At 50.5% G+C, this 16,863-nt stretch overlaps 1 protein-coding gene across 1 annotated transcript in view; it reads right to left on the minus strand.

Moving 5' to 3' along the window:
- LOC108575894 (potassium voltage-gated channel protein Shaker) overlaps window positions 1-16,863 on the minus strand; it is a 212,278-nt gene that overhangs the window by 14,182 nt on the left and 181,233 nt on the right. The window contains exon 2 of the mRNA XM_017938826.1: window positions 1,311-1,434. Coding sequence (XP_017794315.1) covers window positions 1,311-1,434 — 124 coding nt within the window. The remainder of the gene's footprint in view (window positions 1-1,310; window positions 1,435-16,863) is intronic.

Genomic DNA, 16,863 nt, shown 5'->3' on the forward strand with positions numbered 1-16,863 from the left:
GGCCACGATTTCTCGCGGAAATCGCCTTTCGATCGGTCTCCGTTCCATCATCCCCCTTGCCGAGCAGTTTCATAATAAAATTACGCCGCGAGATGGGAGCGAGATATGCGCTTGGAGGATTTCGAAAGAATTTCGCGAATCTCGGGTACCTCTTCAAGGTAGACAATGGAGAATAAAAATGAGCAATTATTTTTCTACGAAATTTCTTGGGAAGTGTAGGAAGAATCGATGAGGCGTGAAACGATCGGTATCGGGAATTTTTCGCAGGAAGGATCGAACGGTTACTGTAATTGGCGCAATGCAGTCGTGTCATCCACGAGGACAGATAATTCCGTTCACACAATACGACCTTGATACTATATTGCCCCTGATTCCAAGACGAACTTGGACGGCTGCCAAAATACGGTCTGTAGGTCACTTCGTGTCTTGAGATAATCTTGCCTCGTCGGAAAGAAAAGAAATGTACGTGTACCGTAGTGGGACAAGCAAACGGCGTATGCATTGGTATTGAAAAACACGTGGAAATCGATCGGAATGCGGCTCGTTTCCGGTAACGATCCCGTAAAACCTAACGGTATCTCTACGGCAGGATTGTTTACGCGACGAACCCAGTCGAGGGAGAGAACGATTTGCATCGCTTTCGACCTGTTCTCAACGCTCTTCTTCTTTCTTTTTCTTCGCCACTTTTATCCGGTCGGTTTTACTCGTTTTCTTTGGCGCGACAAGTACGCTTCGTTATTCCGGGCAATTGCGATCAAATACGGGTCGGTGGTAGGTTTTTCACCCGCGAGCTAGGATTCCCGGCTGCAGCGTGGTGGACGCGAGCTGAATTTCGACTCCAATTATCTCCACTGTCTCCCGACAGAGGCGGCCAATAGAAGAGGACGTGTGAAAACGCGACGGCGCGGCGATATATACCGATGAAAAAACGATGTTCCACCCCCAAGTATTCACCCTTCCGACAGTTAACTCCGCCGTCGTTTCAGAGTGGTTTTAATAGTTGATTAGCCGAGATTTAATCGTTGCGACGATCATACCGTGGAAAATCACTTTTGCCTGCAACTTTTTTCCTGGAGACCGATAAATTCACCCGATTCTCTAGTAGCAGTTTCTCCACGTTTCTACGTTGACTACGTATAGTACTATTCGTCTAGATCTTGACCTCCTTCGAAACGTAGGAAAAAAAGGAGAATCTGCTGTCTAATTGTTCGACCGAATTGCCGAAGTCTAACAGGAAAATCGATCGAGACTCGATTAAGAAGAAAGAAGGAAGGAAAGAAAGAAGAAGCAGCGTGTAAAGTTATGCTCACGTTAATGACGACCCTCTCGCAAAAGTCATGATCGTGCGGTATGGGCTCGAAATGCGTGACGCCTGTGTATTGGGTGTGGGGGTTCGGCCCATCCTCGTCCTGGCTGCTGAGTTTCGGCAGCGATCTGAAAAAGAAAGACACGAGCGTCGGTTAAAGTGTCCCCCGGATCAGCCGCGGCGATTATACACATATACACACAACGTACGTGTTACAACGAAACGCTTGCTCGTATATACATATACACACACACACACGCGCGCGCGCGCATATATATATACATACACGTATACATATAGGATGTACAAACGAAAACTAGGTTGCGCTACCTCTGGACTAACAGCCCCTATACCACCGAGCTATTCTCTTAATGAGCTACTAGACTGGTAAGCCACTAGGTCGACAGCCTAGTAGAACTGCGATAGCTTGATAGATCGGCGAGGTGACAGATCGATCAAGAATTAACGGTGTGTTACGAGGAAAGGGGATGAGGATTGCTACAACTGATCGCTAGATCGATCAACGGAATATTGTAACAGGAAACCGCTAATTTCGTACGATGGAATGTTGGATAATTAGCGAAGCTACTGGAATGGAAAATCGCTACTCTGGCTACGCTAGACGGAGCCTAGTCGGAGAAACGTTCAGGTCAGTTTTCGGAATTGGGAGGTTCGAATGGCTACGCTTACGGATTAACGCGATGGTCCAGGGATTAAACGAGGATTCTTTTTCCAGTACAATATCGGCCGGATCGTCGAGCTGCAAGTTACCGGCGGGGTGAGGTGGGTACGCACACCGTGGTCTTGAGGGAGTTTTCGTAACTCACGTCGACGATGAAAGCCGAGGATCCATTTGAACGGTAGGAAAGTTCGAGGGTCGATCGGTGAGCGAGACAGGCACCACGCCAAACAGATACGCAAATCATAATTAACGCTCGTCCATGAGCAATTGAAAATAAGCGTCAGGCCAGCCGCCAAAATTCCTCGCTCTTCTGCTTCTGTCCGCAGCATCCTTGTGTTTCTCGTCCTACGATATCGCTGTTTTCCTTTCCAGGCGATTCTCCGCACTTTTGTACCGCCGATCGATCGATCCTCCAAGTTCTCCTCCGGTTTCTGTTCGAGTTTGCTTTCTCGCTCCACCGGTACACCTCCCCCCTTCTTTATTTCGCTGGATCAAAGAAGTCTTAATCTTCAAAGGATACGAGACCCTTTCGAAAAGGGAGAGATTCTTTTAAAACCCGGCGACTTGAAATTTCGCCCCTTTGAACCGACGATTTTCCATCTGGATAAAATACAGGAATCTCCCTCCGGGTGGGAGAACGTGGAAAAACGTAAAGTTTTTCGGTCAATTTGCAGGAGTCGTTTGATACCGAAACTTTCTACCGCTCTCTGCTTTTCCAACGATAAATTAGATCGTTCCCCTTTCTTCCTCTGCGTTTCCCTACGTCTGGTACAAAGAGCACGGGGTACCGGCGACTACGAATTTTACAATTAAGAGAAGGCGGAAACGTCGAGCGCCGCTTTCGCCGGATCTCGTCTGGTCTGGAACGAGAATGGTCGAGAGGTGGCGTCGAGGTGTTCCACGAGCAAAGTAGCAAGGGGGCGAGAAGGAAAAGAGAAGAGAGAAAGAAAGTGGAAGTGGAAGCGAGATGTGCCGCCAGAGAGCATCTCCACGCTCCACTTCGCGGGGCCGCGAGGGTCCTGGGTCGATTCCCAACATTTCTACCGCTATTGTACACCGGTTTAACGCTAAAAATTCACTTTCAAACTTCCACCCGATCGAAATATCGTCCGTTGATCCTACGAATTAAACGACAAATCGACAGTTCGATTGGGAAAGAGATTCTTAACAATCGGTATTATTAAACCGACCTTGTTCAACGGTTACGATGCGGCGAAACGAAGCGATTGGCCGATTCGCGAGGCGTTTTCGAAGGTGTCCTTATCGTTGAACGGAACGGGACAGAGTCGGGAGGCATTGTGCTCGCGGACAAATGTTTCTCGCCCTCCTGTTCGGAGGTCGCGAGCGATTCCAGCGCGAGATAAAGGACAGATTAGCCCCGGAAACGCAACGATTCTCCCGGCCGGTGAATCGTCCACGGACGGTGAACAAAGCCCAGACGAATTTTCCGGGCTGAAAGCTCTTTGTTAGTTAGCGGCTCGATGCTGCCGGATGCTGCTCGAGAACCTTTCACGCCGCCCGCAGATTCCTCCTGAAAGCCGCTCTCTCCCTGTCGCCCGAGTGTTCGACCGTTTTCCGCCGTCTTCTCTCTCCTCCACTCCTCTTTCGCCTTCGCCGCGATGGATGATATTGCATCGACGCGGGGGATTCGACCGGCAAACCCATTTGCACGAATATTAAACGGGGGAAGTTTATGCGACTTTCGAGGAGTTTGCTCCGGTGTGATTACGCCGTTTCAATTACGCTAAAGGTTTCCCGCGTCGAATGGAATTGTTGCCTTTGGGGGAAGATTGTAGATCGGTAGTTTGGAATGATTTTCGATAAAAGAACTCGTGTGTAGTTTCGCTGGAAATAAGGTGCTACGTTAATTAAGCAGCGTGAATGGCTAACGCGAGCAAGTAGATAAGTCCCGTTCGCGTCAGACATTGAAGCGCCACGCTCCAATTCCGTAACAACTACGCGAAGAGAAAGAGAGAGAGAGAGAGAGAGAGAGAGAGGGGAACACACACGGCTGTGCTAGGATCTTTCGGTTGAATAGAGAATCGTTGGAGATACCTTGATAGATCCCTCGATGACACGTGGAAATCGATATTTCAATTCAGTCGTTTAATTACACATCGCAAGGTGGGACAACGTCCAACTATTTATCAATGTCCATCGGTGACGTAAGCGTGAAACGTGGAGGCGCGACGTGGCCGGTGTCGGACAGAAGACACAAGAAAATATCGGGGCACAGATCTAGCGTACGCGTCGAATTAGTTCACCGTGATGGATGGTTTATTCCTAGAGCACCGATGACAGTCTCAGAATAGCTTGACGTATCGCAAAAATATAATAGATACGCCGCGACGCCGATGCATCCACGGCCACCAGAGCACGTGCTTCCTCTCGTCCGTCCGGTTGCCAGAAACGCGTTCGTTCAACGCGGAGCGAGAGAATAAACGTCTTCGAATCCTTTGGAAAATGAAGTCAGTTCGATACACACGTTCCTTTCTCTCTTCCTCTCTCCTCCTTGTTCCTTTCCTCCCCGCGAATTTGGCGGTTTCTCTTCGAACCGTCCTACTGCAATCCGCGATATCGAGAGCTGGACAAATTAACACTTTCCATACTGGCCAGTTCTGTGGTTAAATATCGTCGAATCGTACGAAACTAAAGAATCCCTAAGAACAGAGACCGGTGTAGAAATTTTAACTGGAACTTGGCGAAACGTCGCGCTCTACCAGGTAGAACGAATTCAAATCACCTCGTTAATAAGAAGCGCGTATTTGTAGTACAATGGAGGCATTTCAGCGAGCCGCGGATCATCCAAGACGGGAATAAGAATTAGAGTCGAGCTATTGTTCCCGGGGAAGAACGATCATCGATAGAAGTCAATTAAGAAATACTCGAAGGAACCGCAATTAATATCCCGAACTTTGACGTCGTCTAATTGGTGGAACAGCCGCACAATCTCGATCATGCCTGCGCCGTTAAGATGCGGCGAGAGAAGGAATTGAACGGGTTTGAATGAAAAACTCCGTGGCCATTGTTAGCGCGGCTCGCGGAGAACAGTTTATTTCCAGTCGTCAATGGGGATGAGAGCGGGGGCGCCAGGGAAAAAGGACTCGTTCCGGAGCCCACGTATAACCGAAGAGCGACTGAAAATAGCGCGTCGCTTCGCGGAAATAACGAGTCCGACGTCTTGTACCGTGACCCAGAAAACACGTGCTCTGTCGTTGGCCAGCGAGCAGAATCACGCGCGCGATCGTCCAACGACCACGACTCTCTCCCTTTTTTTCTGTTTTTCTCTCTCGCTTCACAGAGAGAATATGAACGGCGCGCCGCTGATTAACAGACATGCATCATTCTAGTCGTACAAGGCAGTACACGTTGTTCCGCTGTGCTCAGCTGGAGAATTGCGATACGTTTCGACCCGAGCTTGCATCCAAGGTGTGGAGAAACTCGAATCTGGTCGATTTTCACGGTGAAAAAACACTTTAGTCTGACGAAGAGGTGAGGTGGCTGTTAATCGAAGTGAACGTTGAAGTTGTTTCTCGAGAAAATTCAATTTTACGAGGTGTTTCTCTAACTTTGGCAACGTTGAGGTCGGAAGATGTCGGAGATCAGGCTGAAGCAGCTTGTCGATCGAAGCTGCGGTGGACGACCATTTATCCGCGGTAAAACCAGAAACTACATAATATACATCAGAACCTGAGAACACCCATCAATGTCAGCGGCGGAACATCTGGCGAAACGTTGCAGGAATATTTCAAGTGGACAAGCGAGGCTTGTCCAGAATAATCGAAATATAGCTGGCGAAAATCTCCCCGGATAACTTGGAACGTTTGTTTTATTTCGCGTGGCATTGTTGTGCGACGAGACGCGATACGTTTCTCTCCGTCCTCTGCTTTTTTATTTTCTCAAGTAAACGTACGCGCGTATGACTCGGGTGGAAAAGAAAAACTGGTCGTTAGACGGAAGTCGTCGTACGCACGGCGAGTGATCGCCGCAGCAAAAATAGCACGATCTTTAACGAGCGGAGCTTCGCGTGTTTGTTGACGCGTCTTTTATATTTTAGACGCAGGATACGCGGTACAACCGCTGATGTGCCGTAAATGTTTCTAACTTCGGAACCGTAGGAAAACATCGTTCCGAGAGGCGAGTTACAACGAACAATAAAGAGAGTTACTTTTTCGGACAATCCGTTTCGCGATATTAAACAAACAACCATCCAGGCTGCTCTTGAAAAATCGCAGCTCTGTTTGAACCTACTTAAATCGATCGTACGATCGGACGTAAACACTGAATTAAATCTTCTCTTTAATTGACTCGTCAGAGAAATCGTGTCAATTTCTTACTTTGCAGCCATTACTCGAGCGTGTTCCCTTGCTTCCGTAATCCTAATCGACCCTTACGTCAATAGCCACAATTGTCCAATTTCGGTAGCTCTCTGATAAGAAAATTCTAAACACGAAGCAAACTCTTAACCGAGAAAATGTGCGAAAGGGTTAGATCGACACAAGGGTGAAACGTGAAATGACTAGATCCAAAGAAAGAAAGGCGAAGAGACAATTGGTGCGATGGCTGCGAAAAATGGTCGAACTGGAATGAACGAGGGCGGCACGCAGGGAAGAGAATAAGGTTAACCGGTCGATCGCGAATCCCGTCGAATTTCCGGCTCGCCCTTGATCCTCCGACGATACCCGGGCAGTATTTCAAAATTACGAGCGTTGTAGCATCCTCGAGAATACACCGGTGGTCGGGGTGAGTAACGATCCGGTTCGTTGGACGGGGGAGGGCAGCGCGCGGCAAAGGGGTTGCGAAGACCGCGGGTGGTCTTGCGTCCGTTTACGATCTAGCCAACTGCAATACGTTTACGTAGATCGCTGCATATCATTTCGGCCGTATTGGCCCCCACCCTCGCCCTCTCTTCCATGCTTGCGGCTTCGAAAGGTTCGAGGACAGCGAGCCAGGGCTGAAGGTAATCCGTGCCAACTGATATTTCACTTTTTGCCGCAGACTCCAGAAATCTCTCCTCGTTTACAAACTGACGAACCTGCCGCTGTTCTCCCCTATTCCACCGTGTTCCATTAAACGTGCAACGGTCTGGCAAACTTTTTGACACCTGGTGAAACGAGGAGTGACAAAGGTCGCGGCTTTTTTTCTACGAGTATATGTATATCGTACCGGTGAAAGAATATTTTTTGGACGGTCAGCGACGGCTACGTTCGAATATAGGTTTCGCGTGGTTTACAATAGGAACGAGAGCAGAATTGTGCATGTACAAGTGAATAGGTAGGGCATCCGTAGGTCGACCATGTGAAAGCTAGCTCTCGAGACTGAAGCTCTATCTCTCTGTGGGTCTTGGAAATCTAAGAGGACATTCTCCAGGAGAAGCAACGTAACACAGGATTCCCCTATTCAAGATCCACTTGGATTCTCGGTAGAAGAGAAGAGGTCCCTGACGTTTGTACCGGAGAGAGAGAGAGCGAGTCCAGCGTTCGCGAGAATCGTCGGAATTCGAAAGGCCACGGTGGAAAAAAAATGGTGAAAACTAGGCTCGATAACGATTGGCCTAGCTTCGAGTTCCACGGCTATAGCGCGCGTTGGAGACCGCAGCGATCGATTTGGAAAACTCCAAAAAATGCTCCCTTTTCCTTGGAACAGCGAGCCTAGCCGGCTGAGCAAATGGGATTAACTCGCGGCTGAAGGTGATCGTCGGGCCAGGCTCGCGTTACCAATTACGCGCTGACACCTCTGACGCGGTTCTCCATCCGGCTGGCAACTGCAATCCGCCTTAATAGGCGTCGAACGTTGTATAACACGTACGTATATGTACGTGTACGTACGTAGAGATACGCGTGCGGAATATTTGCAGCGTGAATGGACGTCGGTAAAGTTGACCATCAGACGTCGATATTTTTCTAGAAAGCTCTGATTGCAGAGAGAACACCGAGCGTGCGAGAAGATTAAGGACAGGGCAGGCTTTGCTAAACGTACTTGACTCTTGGGTGGTTCGCAATGCTGTGCAAAGTTTCAGATGGAACTTTAAAGACTTCGAGGATTAAAGAATTAAAAGAAGTTGCTTGATAGTGTTTTACTTAGAGATAGCCAAGAAGGGAGAAAGGGAGCCTAGATTCGTGTAATTGTGTCGTCAGAGTCATCGATAGATTCTCTCCCTACGGGTTGTAGCCTTATGTAAACGCTCCGTCGAGCCACGATCAAGGACACGTTAAAGAAGGGTTTTTTGGACGAAAGCGAGCGTGTGTTAAATCGTATTGAATTCTTGGTGGTAACCAGAAAGATGGTAACGCGCGTGTACCAAGGTACGGAAGCTCGCTCCTTCCTTTATTCGCTGCCAGGTAAACAGCTACCCTAACGTGTCGAGTAAAAATAGAATACACGTGTCCTCGATATTAAAGAGTCGAAGTACTCGTGCGTGCATTTATCGCAGCATTCAGACATCCAAAGGAGGAGATCCTGAGCAGATCCTAATGTACGTTAGAAACCTTCCTGCAACGAACGTTCGAAGAAGCAACCCCTAGAGCTTCGCTAGGCAAAGAGGGGCGAGAATGAAAACGACAGCGTAGCCTAAAAAGAAAAGAAAGAATGAACGATTAGGACATCGATCTTGTTCCTCCATCGATAATCTGGCCCCCGACACGTTCGGCGCTCGTTACCGCTCGAAACGTGGAAGAGTCCTTTGGCCGTGTCCACGTCGAGCACCTCCAGTGAGACCTCGTTTTGGAAATCGTGCGCGTGCATTCGTGCTCGAGCATAATCCAGTACAGAGTTGACCCACATTAGGAGAGATCAGCGACGGAACGGCGAAGAGAAGAGCTGACGCTACACATGCATCCCCGAGGCGCGGCCTGACCCCCTCTGAACTGGACGAGCCACGGATCGAGATCCTAACGACGCCACCACGGTCTCGACCCCTAAGAACGTGTGCGTTCTGGAGGACTTGCCGGCCATCCGGGGGCGGATTCTGGCAAGCTGATTCGGGTCATTAATTCACAAGCGTTTCAAGCTGGAGGAGCTGATTTCCTCGACAGCACTTGGCCCCCGGCATCGAGTGCCTGCCCCCTAAAGCCGCTGCAAATTTTCGATGCTGCACATTTTTTGCACCAGGCTAGAACCACCACCACCAGCTGCATACTTCAATGGAAATTTCGCTTATTTCCCTCCGCTTTCTTCCGGCGGAATTAATTCCAGAATTTTTCTCCACGATCGTACGAGGGCTCCTTTTCGCGTTCAATTTAGCTACAGATAAAGTGGCTTTTATTCGTATTTAATCGACGAGAGAAAACGATTTTCCACGGAAAATCCCGTCGAGGGGATACCGAGTAACTGCGAATGGTAACGAAGTTCGCGGAAGATCCGCGCGTCTACGCCGAACGGAATTTCGATGTTTTCTATTCTCGGAAGCGGGAATCATTGCTCCAAATGAATTTCTATTTAACGTCCTGTCCGTCGTCTCTCTCCCCGACCTAACCAAGTTATTTTCGTACAGATCTTATCAGCCGGTTGATCGAAAAGTTTGGACCTGACTTCTGATTAATTGTAGGAAGTTCAAGGCGCTACTCCACGCTGCCAATTGTATTTCAAGAGTTGCCAAAGTGCGACAAGTTTGACGAAAGAATCGTCACACTCCCATTTATTCAAGTCAATCATATTTTAAGCGTTTTCAGCGATCAGTTTGACGGAAGAATCGTCACTGCTGCTACAGCTCGCAACTATTTACGCTAGCGTCTATTCTAGCCAACAGTATTTCAAGAGTTTCGAGAATCGGACGAGTGTAACGAAAGAATCCAACCTTGCTCCCTATAAATTCGTCCAAGACACGGATTACAATTATCCAGGAATAAACTAACCGGAAGCAACGACCGTGGTTACCCTCGAGCGCAAGAGCCGAGCCTAAAATTCAAGCGGCACTCGGCGAGCTGGCACGGTCCGCGGAAGCTGAAGGCTCGAGTTAGCGTATAGTCGTCGCGCGAGTATTCTCCAAGTGCAGGCGCGTGCACGCACACACGTGCTCGCGGGGAAGAGGAACACGCGAGAGGAAACGAAACGAATCAGAGGCGCAAAAAAACTCGTCACTGGAACGGAGGCGAGAACAGCCGCAGAACGGCCACTTTCCGCAACGCACTGCCGCCGTGCATTTCACGCTGATGCATTTCTCGCGAGTCTGGCCGAGCTCTACCCTTTGGAAAAACCATTTTTTGCCCTTGCCGCGCGATCCTCGGCACGAATCTCGTTTCGGTAAGTAGGTCTCTGTACGGCTTGTACTCGGTTCGTTGGGAAGCTGCAACGATAACAGGAAACGGTGGAACGAAAAAACGTGTGAAGATAGATGGAAGAGTTGAGTTGGCGTTACCTCTAAACCTCTTTGCTCTAGGACACTCAGATTCGGTGTGTACAACACGGTGTATTTCGCGTGCTTCACCGTTAAAGTGGAATAAATGAGCGGAGGCAGAGGTAAATTTGGCAACCGGTCCGCCCGATTTGTTCGACCGCCGTCGCGTCGGAAGGAACTTGAATCGTTTGGCCTGAAGCCATTCAGGAGGAAAGTTGTGCTATTAATTATTCCATCGAAAACGTGCCGACGCGGCGCTTTAAACGCGAACTGGGTTAAAAATGATTTGGTTCGAACGCGCTGATAGCGGTGGTAGTACCTTTTCCGTACTTTGCCCTACGTTCTCACACAGAGCCGCGCCTTGCCCGCGACAAATTTCCCGGACACAAAAGCGAGAGAAACTCGACTATCGGAGTGGTGGTAGACGGCGAAATAATTTTCCCTCGACGTTAACGGCGTCATTTCCTGTCGAGACGAGAAAAAGCAAGGGTTCGGCCGTGAAATTAATTCAACTCGTCTCGGCTACTTACGAAAACCTCAACCGCGCGACTTTAATCGATTTCTCTAATCCCGTTAGCCTCGTCGATCGTAATTTCCTCCGCCTCTCTGTCCGGTTCCTCCGACTTCTTCCAACGGCGAAACTTTGGCACGGTTGCTCGGTCGAAAAGCCCAAGTTTCTTCGGTTTCGACAACTCGTCTTTCCTCAACTCTTAAGTTACATTTAGCGCGTTAGTCGGTACCGGTCAGCGGAAGGGAGCAGGTAATTCGAGTTGCGATACGCGATCGAAATTATTTCGCGAGACCAGCTAGCAGCGTGGCCATCGAAACGCCATTATACGTACGCGCGCACCATTCGCCACGCCCCAATAACATACATAAATATTTATGCAAACAACCGTCGTAATGGACCCATCAGCGAAACGCTGAATAGACGGCAGGCTCTCGTTAATATCGCTGGTTCGTTGCAATCAATTACACCGAACAATCGACCCATTTCCCAGCCGAAACCTTGCCCGTCTATCAGAGATCGTGTCCGTGCCCCGTTTAGTGGCTCGCTCGCGGCAAATCCGGCGAAGAATTCGCTAATTCGCGTCTGGAGATTCCAGCCGAGTCTCTGGAATATTACCGCGTTGTCTTTGGAAGCGAGATGGAACGCGAGAATCGCGTTATGCCAACGGAATGTCTGCGTATTTTTAGAGCCGCCTCGGCTTCCGATAATTCGCGTATTAGCGTAATTGCTCGCGAATCGGGACGAGAGAGGATCGCGGCTCGAAGCTGCCGTCGAAATCCAAGCTGTTTCCTCGAGAGGAATCGATCGTTGCAGAAGTAGAAGAGGCGCGGCCCTTTTTATGCAACGCAGAGACGTGTTCGAGTGTTGGAAAGAATTTTGACCAATGCAGTGCTTTTATTGTCTACGTCGGAGTTATCTGGAAAGATGAACAGTCCCGGCGATTCTTCCGAAAGATTGGCACCACCTTTGTGAAATTTTGAAAAGTTTATAGGAAAGCGTGAAAGTGGAACGGAACGTTTCATCTTGACAACTGTAGACGGTGGAAAATGTGGCGTGTTCGAAAGACAGAGGGAGGAAGGTTTAATATTTCTCGCGCAATTAAGCCTAACACCGACTCGAGAGGAAGAGGGAGAAGGAAGGCAGATGGAAGTGAAAATGGGGTGTAAAAATCGGTCGGGCGAGATGGAAAATCAAGAAATTCCGGGTTGGCGCGCGGAAATTGAAAAGGGAGATGACGGGAGAAAGCAAATATCGAATGTCAATACGAATAGCCGGGTATAAAATTGTTACACGTATTACGCTTCCGGATCGCCGGTCATTTATTCGCCTCCCCTAGGTCGTTCTCTTTCTCCTCGTTTATAGAGCAGACATGGAAGAGAGTACACGGATGGCATAAAACGAGGCGTGAGACGTGGCTCGATCACGCGAATCGTGCCGCGAACCGTAAACAGGAATGGCTACCAGCGAGCACGGCTCCTAGAGAGAAAACGTAGTAGCGAGCAGAGATCGAGATACGCGATTCGGTGTGTTCTGGCCTCTGCCTCCTCTTCGCTGCCTTTCTTTCTCTCCTGCACTCTCAAGGCGAGTCGTAAACGGTATTTTAGTGCCGCCGGCACCTCCGCAGCGTCCCGATAAACTCGCGTTACACGCGGTGCCCGTGATACCGCCGCGCCGCGCGCCTTTCGGAAATTGAGATATCGTCCAAGCCAGAGTTCGCCTTCGATTTTCTCTCTTCGCGACCACGCGCGTTCCTATTCTTGGATCCCCCTCTGCCACACGGTGTCGAGGAGGCGCCGCAGACAGAGGGAAGAGCCGTGTAGTACACGCGAAGTAAGTGAACACACAGCCGGCGTGTGTACGGATTAATCGTCGAGAGAGAAGAAACTGTTCGAACAAGTTCTAAGAAAACCTAATCTCTAAGCATTCGCATTCTACGTTGGAGCGATCGGTAAATCTCTAAAATAGCGGTTGCGGACTAACGAGCTATATCGCTAAGTGGCTACGCGAGCTTAACAATAAACTCAAAGGAATCACGTACAACATTAATACCGTGTATCGGTCTCTAAGACTTCACTACGCTAGATCAGGGTCAAGAAAGATGGTATATCCACGGTGCCGAACGTTTTGCTGTAGTGGATGGCAAAAGTAGTAGTAGTAGTAATAGTAGTAGTAGTAGTAGTAGTAGTAGTAGTAGTAGTAGTAGTAGTAGTAGTAACAGTAAAAAAAGTACTAGTAGTACAAAGAATATACATATACATATATAAGGTATTCTGTGGAGCGTAAACGCACAGGTCCGCATGCAAAAGGTAACCTCTTACGATTGACCGATCGAAAAAGATAGAGAACGTAGAGACGTGTGGATGGCTATAGTAGTCGTACCTCGTGTCGCCGTGTTCCTCCGCACCATTCCGGTGGGGGCGTAGGTCCTGCCTCGGTTTGAGGACAGGGGTCAGCCCCCATTTCTCGATGAACTCGGTGCGGGAAATCTTGGCGCTTCGCGGCGGTTACGAGAGGGGGCGGATCCCCCTCCCGAGCCCCATGCCCCCGGAGAGCGGTGCACCCCCGCACAACACGCACCCGACGATGCTTCCTTCTCCACTCCTCTCCACTACTCTCTTCGTTCACCTTCTCTCCTTCTCCTCTTGCTCCTGCTTCTCCTCCTTCGCCTCCTTCCTTCCTTCCTTCCTTCCTCTTTCACCTTCCAGGCACCACTACCACTCTCCTCCGACACCCAACCCCGTAGTACGTCGAGTTCTTGGCTCCTCTCGAGTCCTCCCTTGCCTTTTCCTCTTTCTCCTCTCCTCGCAAACTCAACTCTATCCACCACCACCACCACCACCACCACCCCCCTATCCCACCAACGCCTGCCGTCCCCACCCACTCCTATTGCTCTCTCTCTCTCTCACCCTCTCTCACCCTCTGTCGCTCCACACCTCGCACTCGCTCTTTCGTTCTCTGTCCAACTGTGTTCGCTCTCTCGCACCAACACCACCAACGGACACCGACACGAGACCGATCCACCACGAGGAACCAGCACGAGCACTACCAAAAACGATCACTGTGACGCGAACACCAATGATCAGCGACGCTAAGAGGCAGCACCAGCAGCGCAGTCAGTAGCGGCAGCAGCGCACAACACACAGCCACCTATCAAAATGGCTGCTCTCTCTCTCTCCTCTCTCTCTCTTTATCTGCCTCTTTTCTTCCTCTCCTCTTTTCGCAACCCCTCTGAAAATCTGTTTTTTCCAACGTCTTTCCAATGCTGCCACTTCTTTCTCTCTTTCTCTCTCTCTCTCTTTCTCTCTCTTTCGTTCTCCCTTTCTCTCTCTCTCTCTCTTTCTCGATTCGCTCCGCTTCTCCCTATCTCTCCTCCCTTCGTCTCCGTCGTTCCGGCTCTTCTCGTTTACACCTTCGTTCGCACACTCGCTCCAATAATACCTGTCAACCCTCCTTTCAACAGCGTCCTCTCGCACACGCTCGCTCACGCACCTCTCTTCTCACTCGTTCCTCCCTTTTCTCTATTAACCGGACGCGGTCTCTTATCATCGGTGTGCACCAGTTCTCGTCAGCCCTCTTCAATCGCATCTCTTCAATCCACGGATGAGGAGGAGAAGGAGGAGGTGGAGGAGGAGGAGCAGAAGAAGAAGAAGAAGAAGAAGAAGAAGAAGAAGAAGAAGAAGAAGAAGAAGAAGAAGAAGAAGAAGAAGAAGAAGAAGAAGAAGAAGAAGAAGAAGAAGAAGAAGAAGAAGAAGAAGAAGAAGAAGATGAAGAAGAAGAAGATAAAGAAGAGCGAATCCTCGGCGAGAGAAAGGGGAAAAGAAGAAGAAAGGGAGATAAAAGACGTGACAGCGATAAAGAGCAGTAGCAGGAGCAGTGGCAACGGCAGCAGTAAGAAAGAAAGAAAGATACAAAAGACGTACAGGAACTGTTAACTGACGCGGTACGTTCCGTCACTCTGACGCATCGTTCACTCGCGATCACTGACGGTGTCGGTGTCGACGGCTGAAGCGAGCGGAACGAAAGCAACGACGACGTCGACGAGGACGAGGACGAGGACGAGGACGAACGAGTGTACGAGAGTCGAGAGGCGGGCCGAGCACGGTGGCAGCCACGGCGCACGAGCCATCGAGATCCGTCCGACGCGTAACCACAGCTAGCCGAACGAGACCGAGTCCCGTCAAGGACGACGACGCCTTCGGTCACGGGGACGAACACCGCCGCGACCACATAGACCAGGACGAGGAGAACGGAAGCGGCGACACGCGTCTCCTCGCCGCACCACCGCGGACAATCTCGATCAAACGGATCGCGGCCGGTTGACTGGAGCGCCTCCACCGGGAGGCACCTATCATCTGAACGCACTCTTCGGTACACTGACACACTGCGATCTTTCCGCGACTCTCCGTCCTTCTTCTTCTTCTCCTCTCCCTTCCTTTCTCCTCCTTCCTTCCTTCCTTCCTTTCTTCCTTCCTTCCTTCCTTCCTTCCTTCCTTCCTGCCTTCCTTCCTCCCGCTGTCTGTCTGTCCTTTCTCTGTGTGTGTGCGTATCTCTGTTTTCCCTTCTCTCGGTCGTCTTCTCTGTTCGTTCCAACGGGGCGCACGGTAGCGCTGTTTCTCTTTCACGACTCGCGCCTGCTCCCTTACGCTCTCGGTCGTGCTGAGACGCGCGCGCCTCACATTCGACCACGAGGACCACGGACCGACCGACAGAGTAGTTTTCCGTTCCACCTTTGCGCTACGCCGACGAGAACTCGTCTGAGAAAGCTGCCGCCACCGCTCTCTACCTTCCGCACGCTCTCTCCCTCCCTGCCGCCCCTCTCTCTCCCTACCCTGACCGTCCTTCTCTTTCTCGATTGCTCCCGCACAAAGAGAGACAGACAGGGAGAGAGAGAGAGTGGCTACGCGGCGGAAGATAGCACCGGTGGAGGTGGGCAGCAGCGTTCGCAGCGGTGGCGGCGGTGGTAGCCGCTGCTGTTGCTACCGGTGCTGACGGTGGTGGTGGTGGTGGTGGCGGTAGTGGTGGCAGAGAGGAGATCGCACCGCTACTGGCAACTACCCGACCAAGAAAATATTCGCGAATAGAAGCCGGTGTCGTAACAAAAGCTCGCTCTAGGCGCTCTATCCGTTATGCCTACTTTTTCTTACTCTCTGTTCGCCCTGTGTCTCTAACTACTATCCACCCTCCACCGACAGCTCGCAAACCTGCGCTCTTCCATCCGATCTACCTGTCTCTCTTCAACCCTCCGACTCTCCCTTTTTTCACCTGCACCTCAATCCGCGCACCCCACCACGCTCCCTCCCTCTCGTTTACCCCTGCGCCGCCGGCTGCCTCGCTGTCTCGCTCGGCTCATCTTCGTTTCGCCAACTTCGCCGACCATCCATCGTACGCGGCCCTCTGCCGTTCTCTCTCTCTCTCTCTCTCTCTCTCTCTCTCTCTCTCTCTATCCCCCCCTCCCTCGTCTCGTCATTCTGTTGTTCTCGATCGTACGCGTAGTCGCGGCATGGCATGCCGCGTCTCGCCATGTCATGCAGCCTCGCGTCGTGTCGCGCCACGCCGCTCCGCCGCGGGCCGCAAACTCCCTCTCTCGATCTCTCTTTCTTTATATCTCCATGCCAGATGCATTGCCCTCTCTCTGTCTCGCACGCACGAACTTGCACGAAACGTGTCTACTCCCTGTGCAGCCGAATTACGGCGTAAGAGGAACACAGGGCTTGTCTTTCGCCGTTAATCCTTGGAGCGCAGCGACGAGTGTTTCACGGATGAATAAAACAGAAGGGAGAATATAGAGAAATAGAATTGGCCTGTTTGAATCGAGCTCTCGAAGGATTAGGGAGAAGAGACGTCTCTGACGCACCTGTTCCAACGTCAAATACAAAAGAAACACGTAAGGATTATGAAATGTTGCGTAGAGAGAGAGATGGAGAACGGGCTAGAAATAGCCAGCGCGCGGTAATCCCCTCTTCATCCGTAGTCGACTTAACAAACGAGCCAGAGTGAAATTGACAAACGTCGAACCGCGATCAGCCTGG

The sequence above is a fragment of the Habropoda laboriosa genome, unplaced genomic scaffold (assembly GCF_001263275.1).
Source record: "Habropoda laboriosa isolate 0110345459 unplaced genomic scaffold, ASM126327v1 scaffold243, whole genome shotgun sequence".
Lineage (NCBI taxonomy): Eukaryota > Metazoa > Arthropoda > Insecta > Hymenoptera > Apidae > Habropoda > Habropoda laboriosa.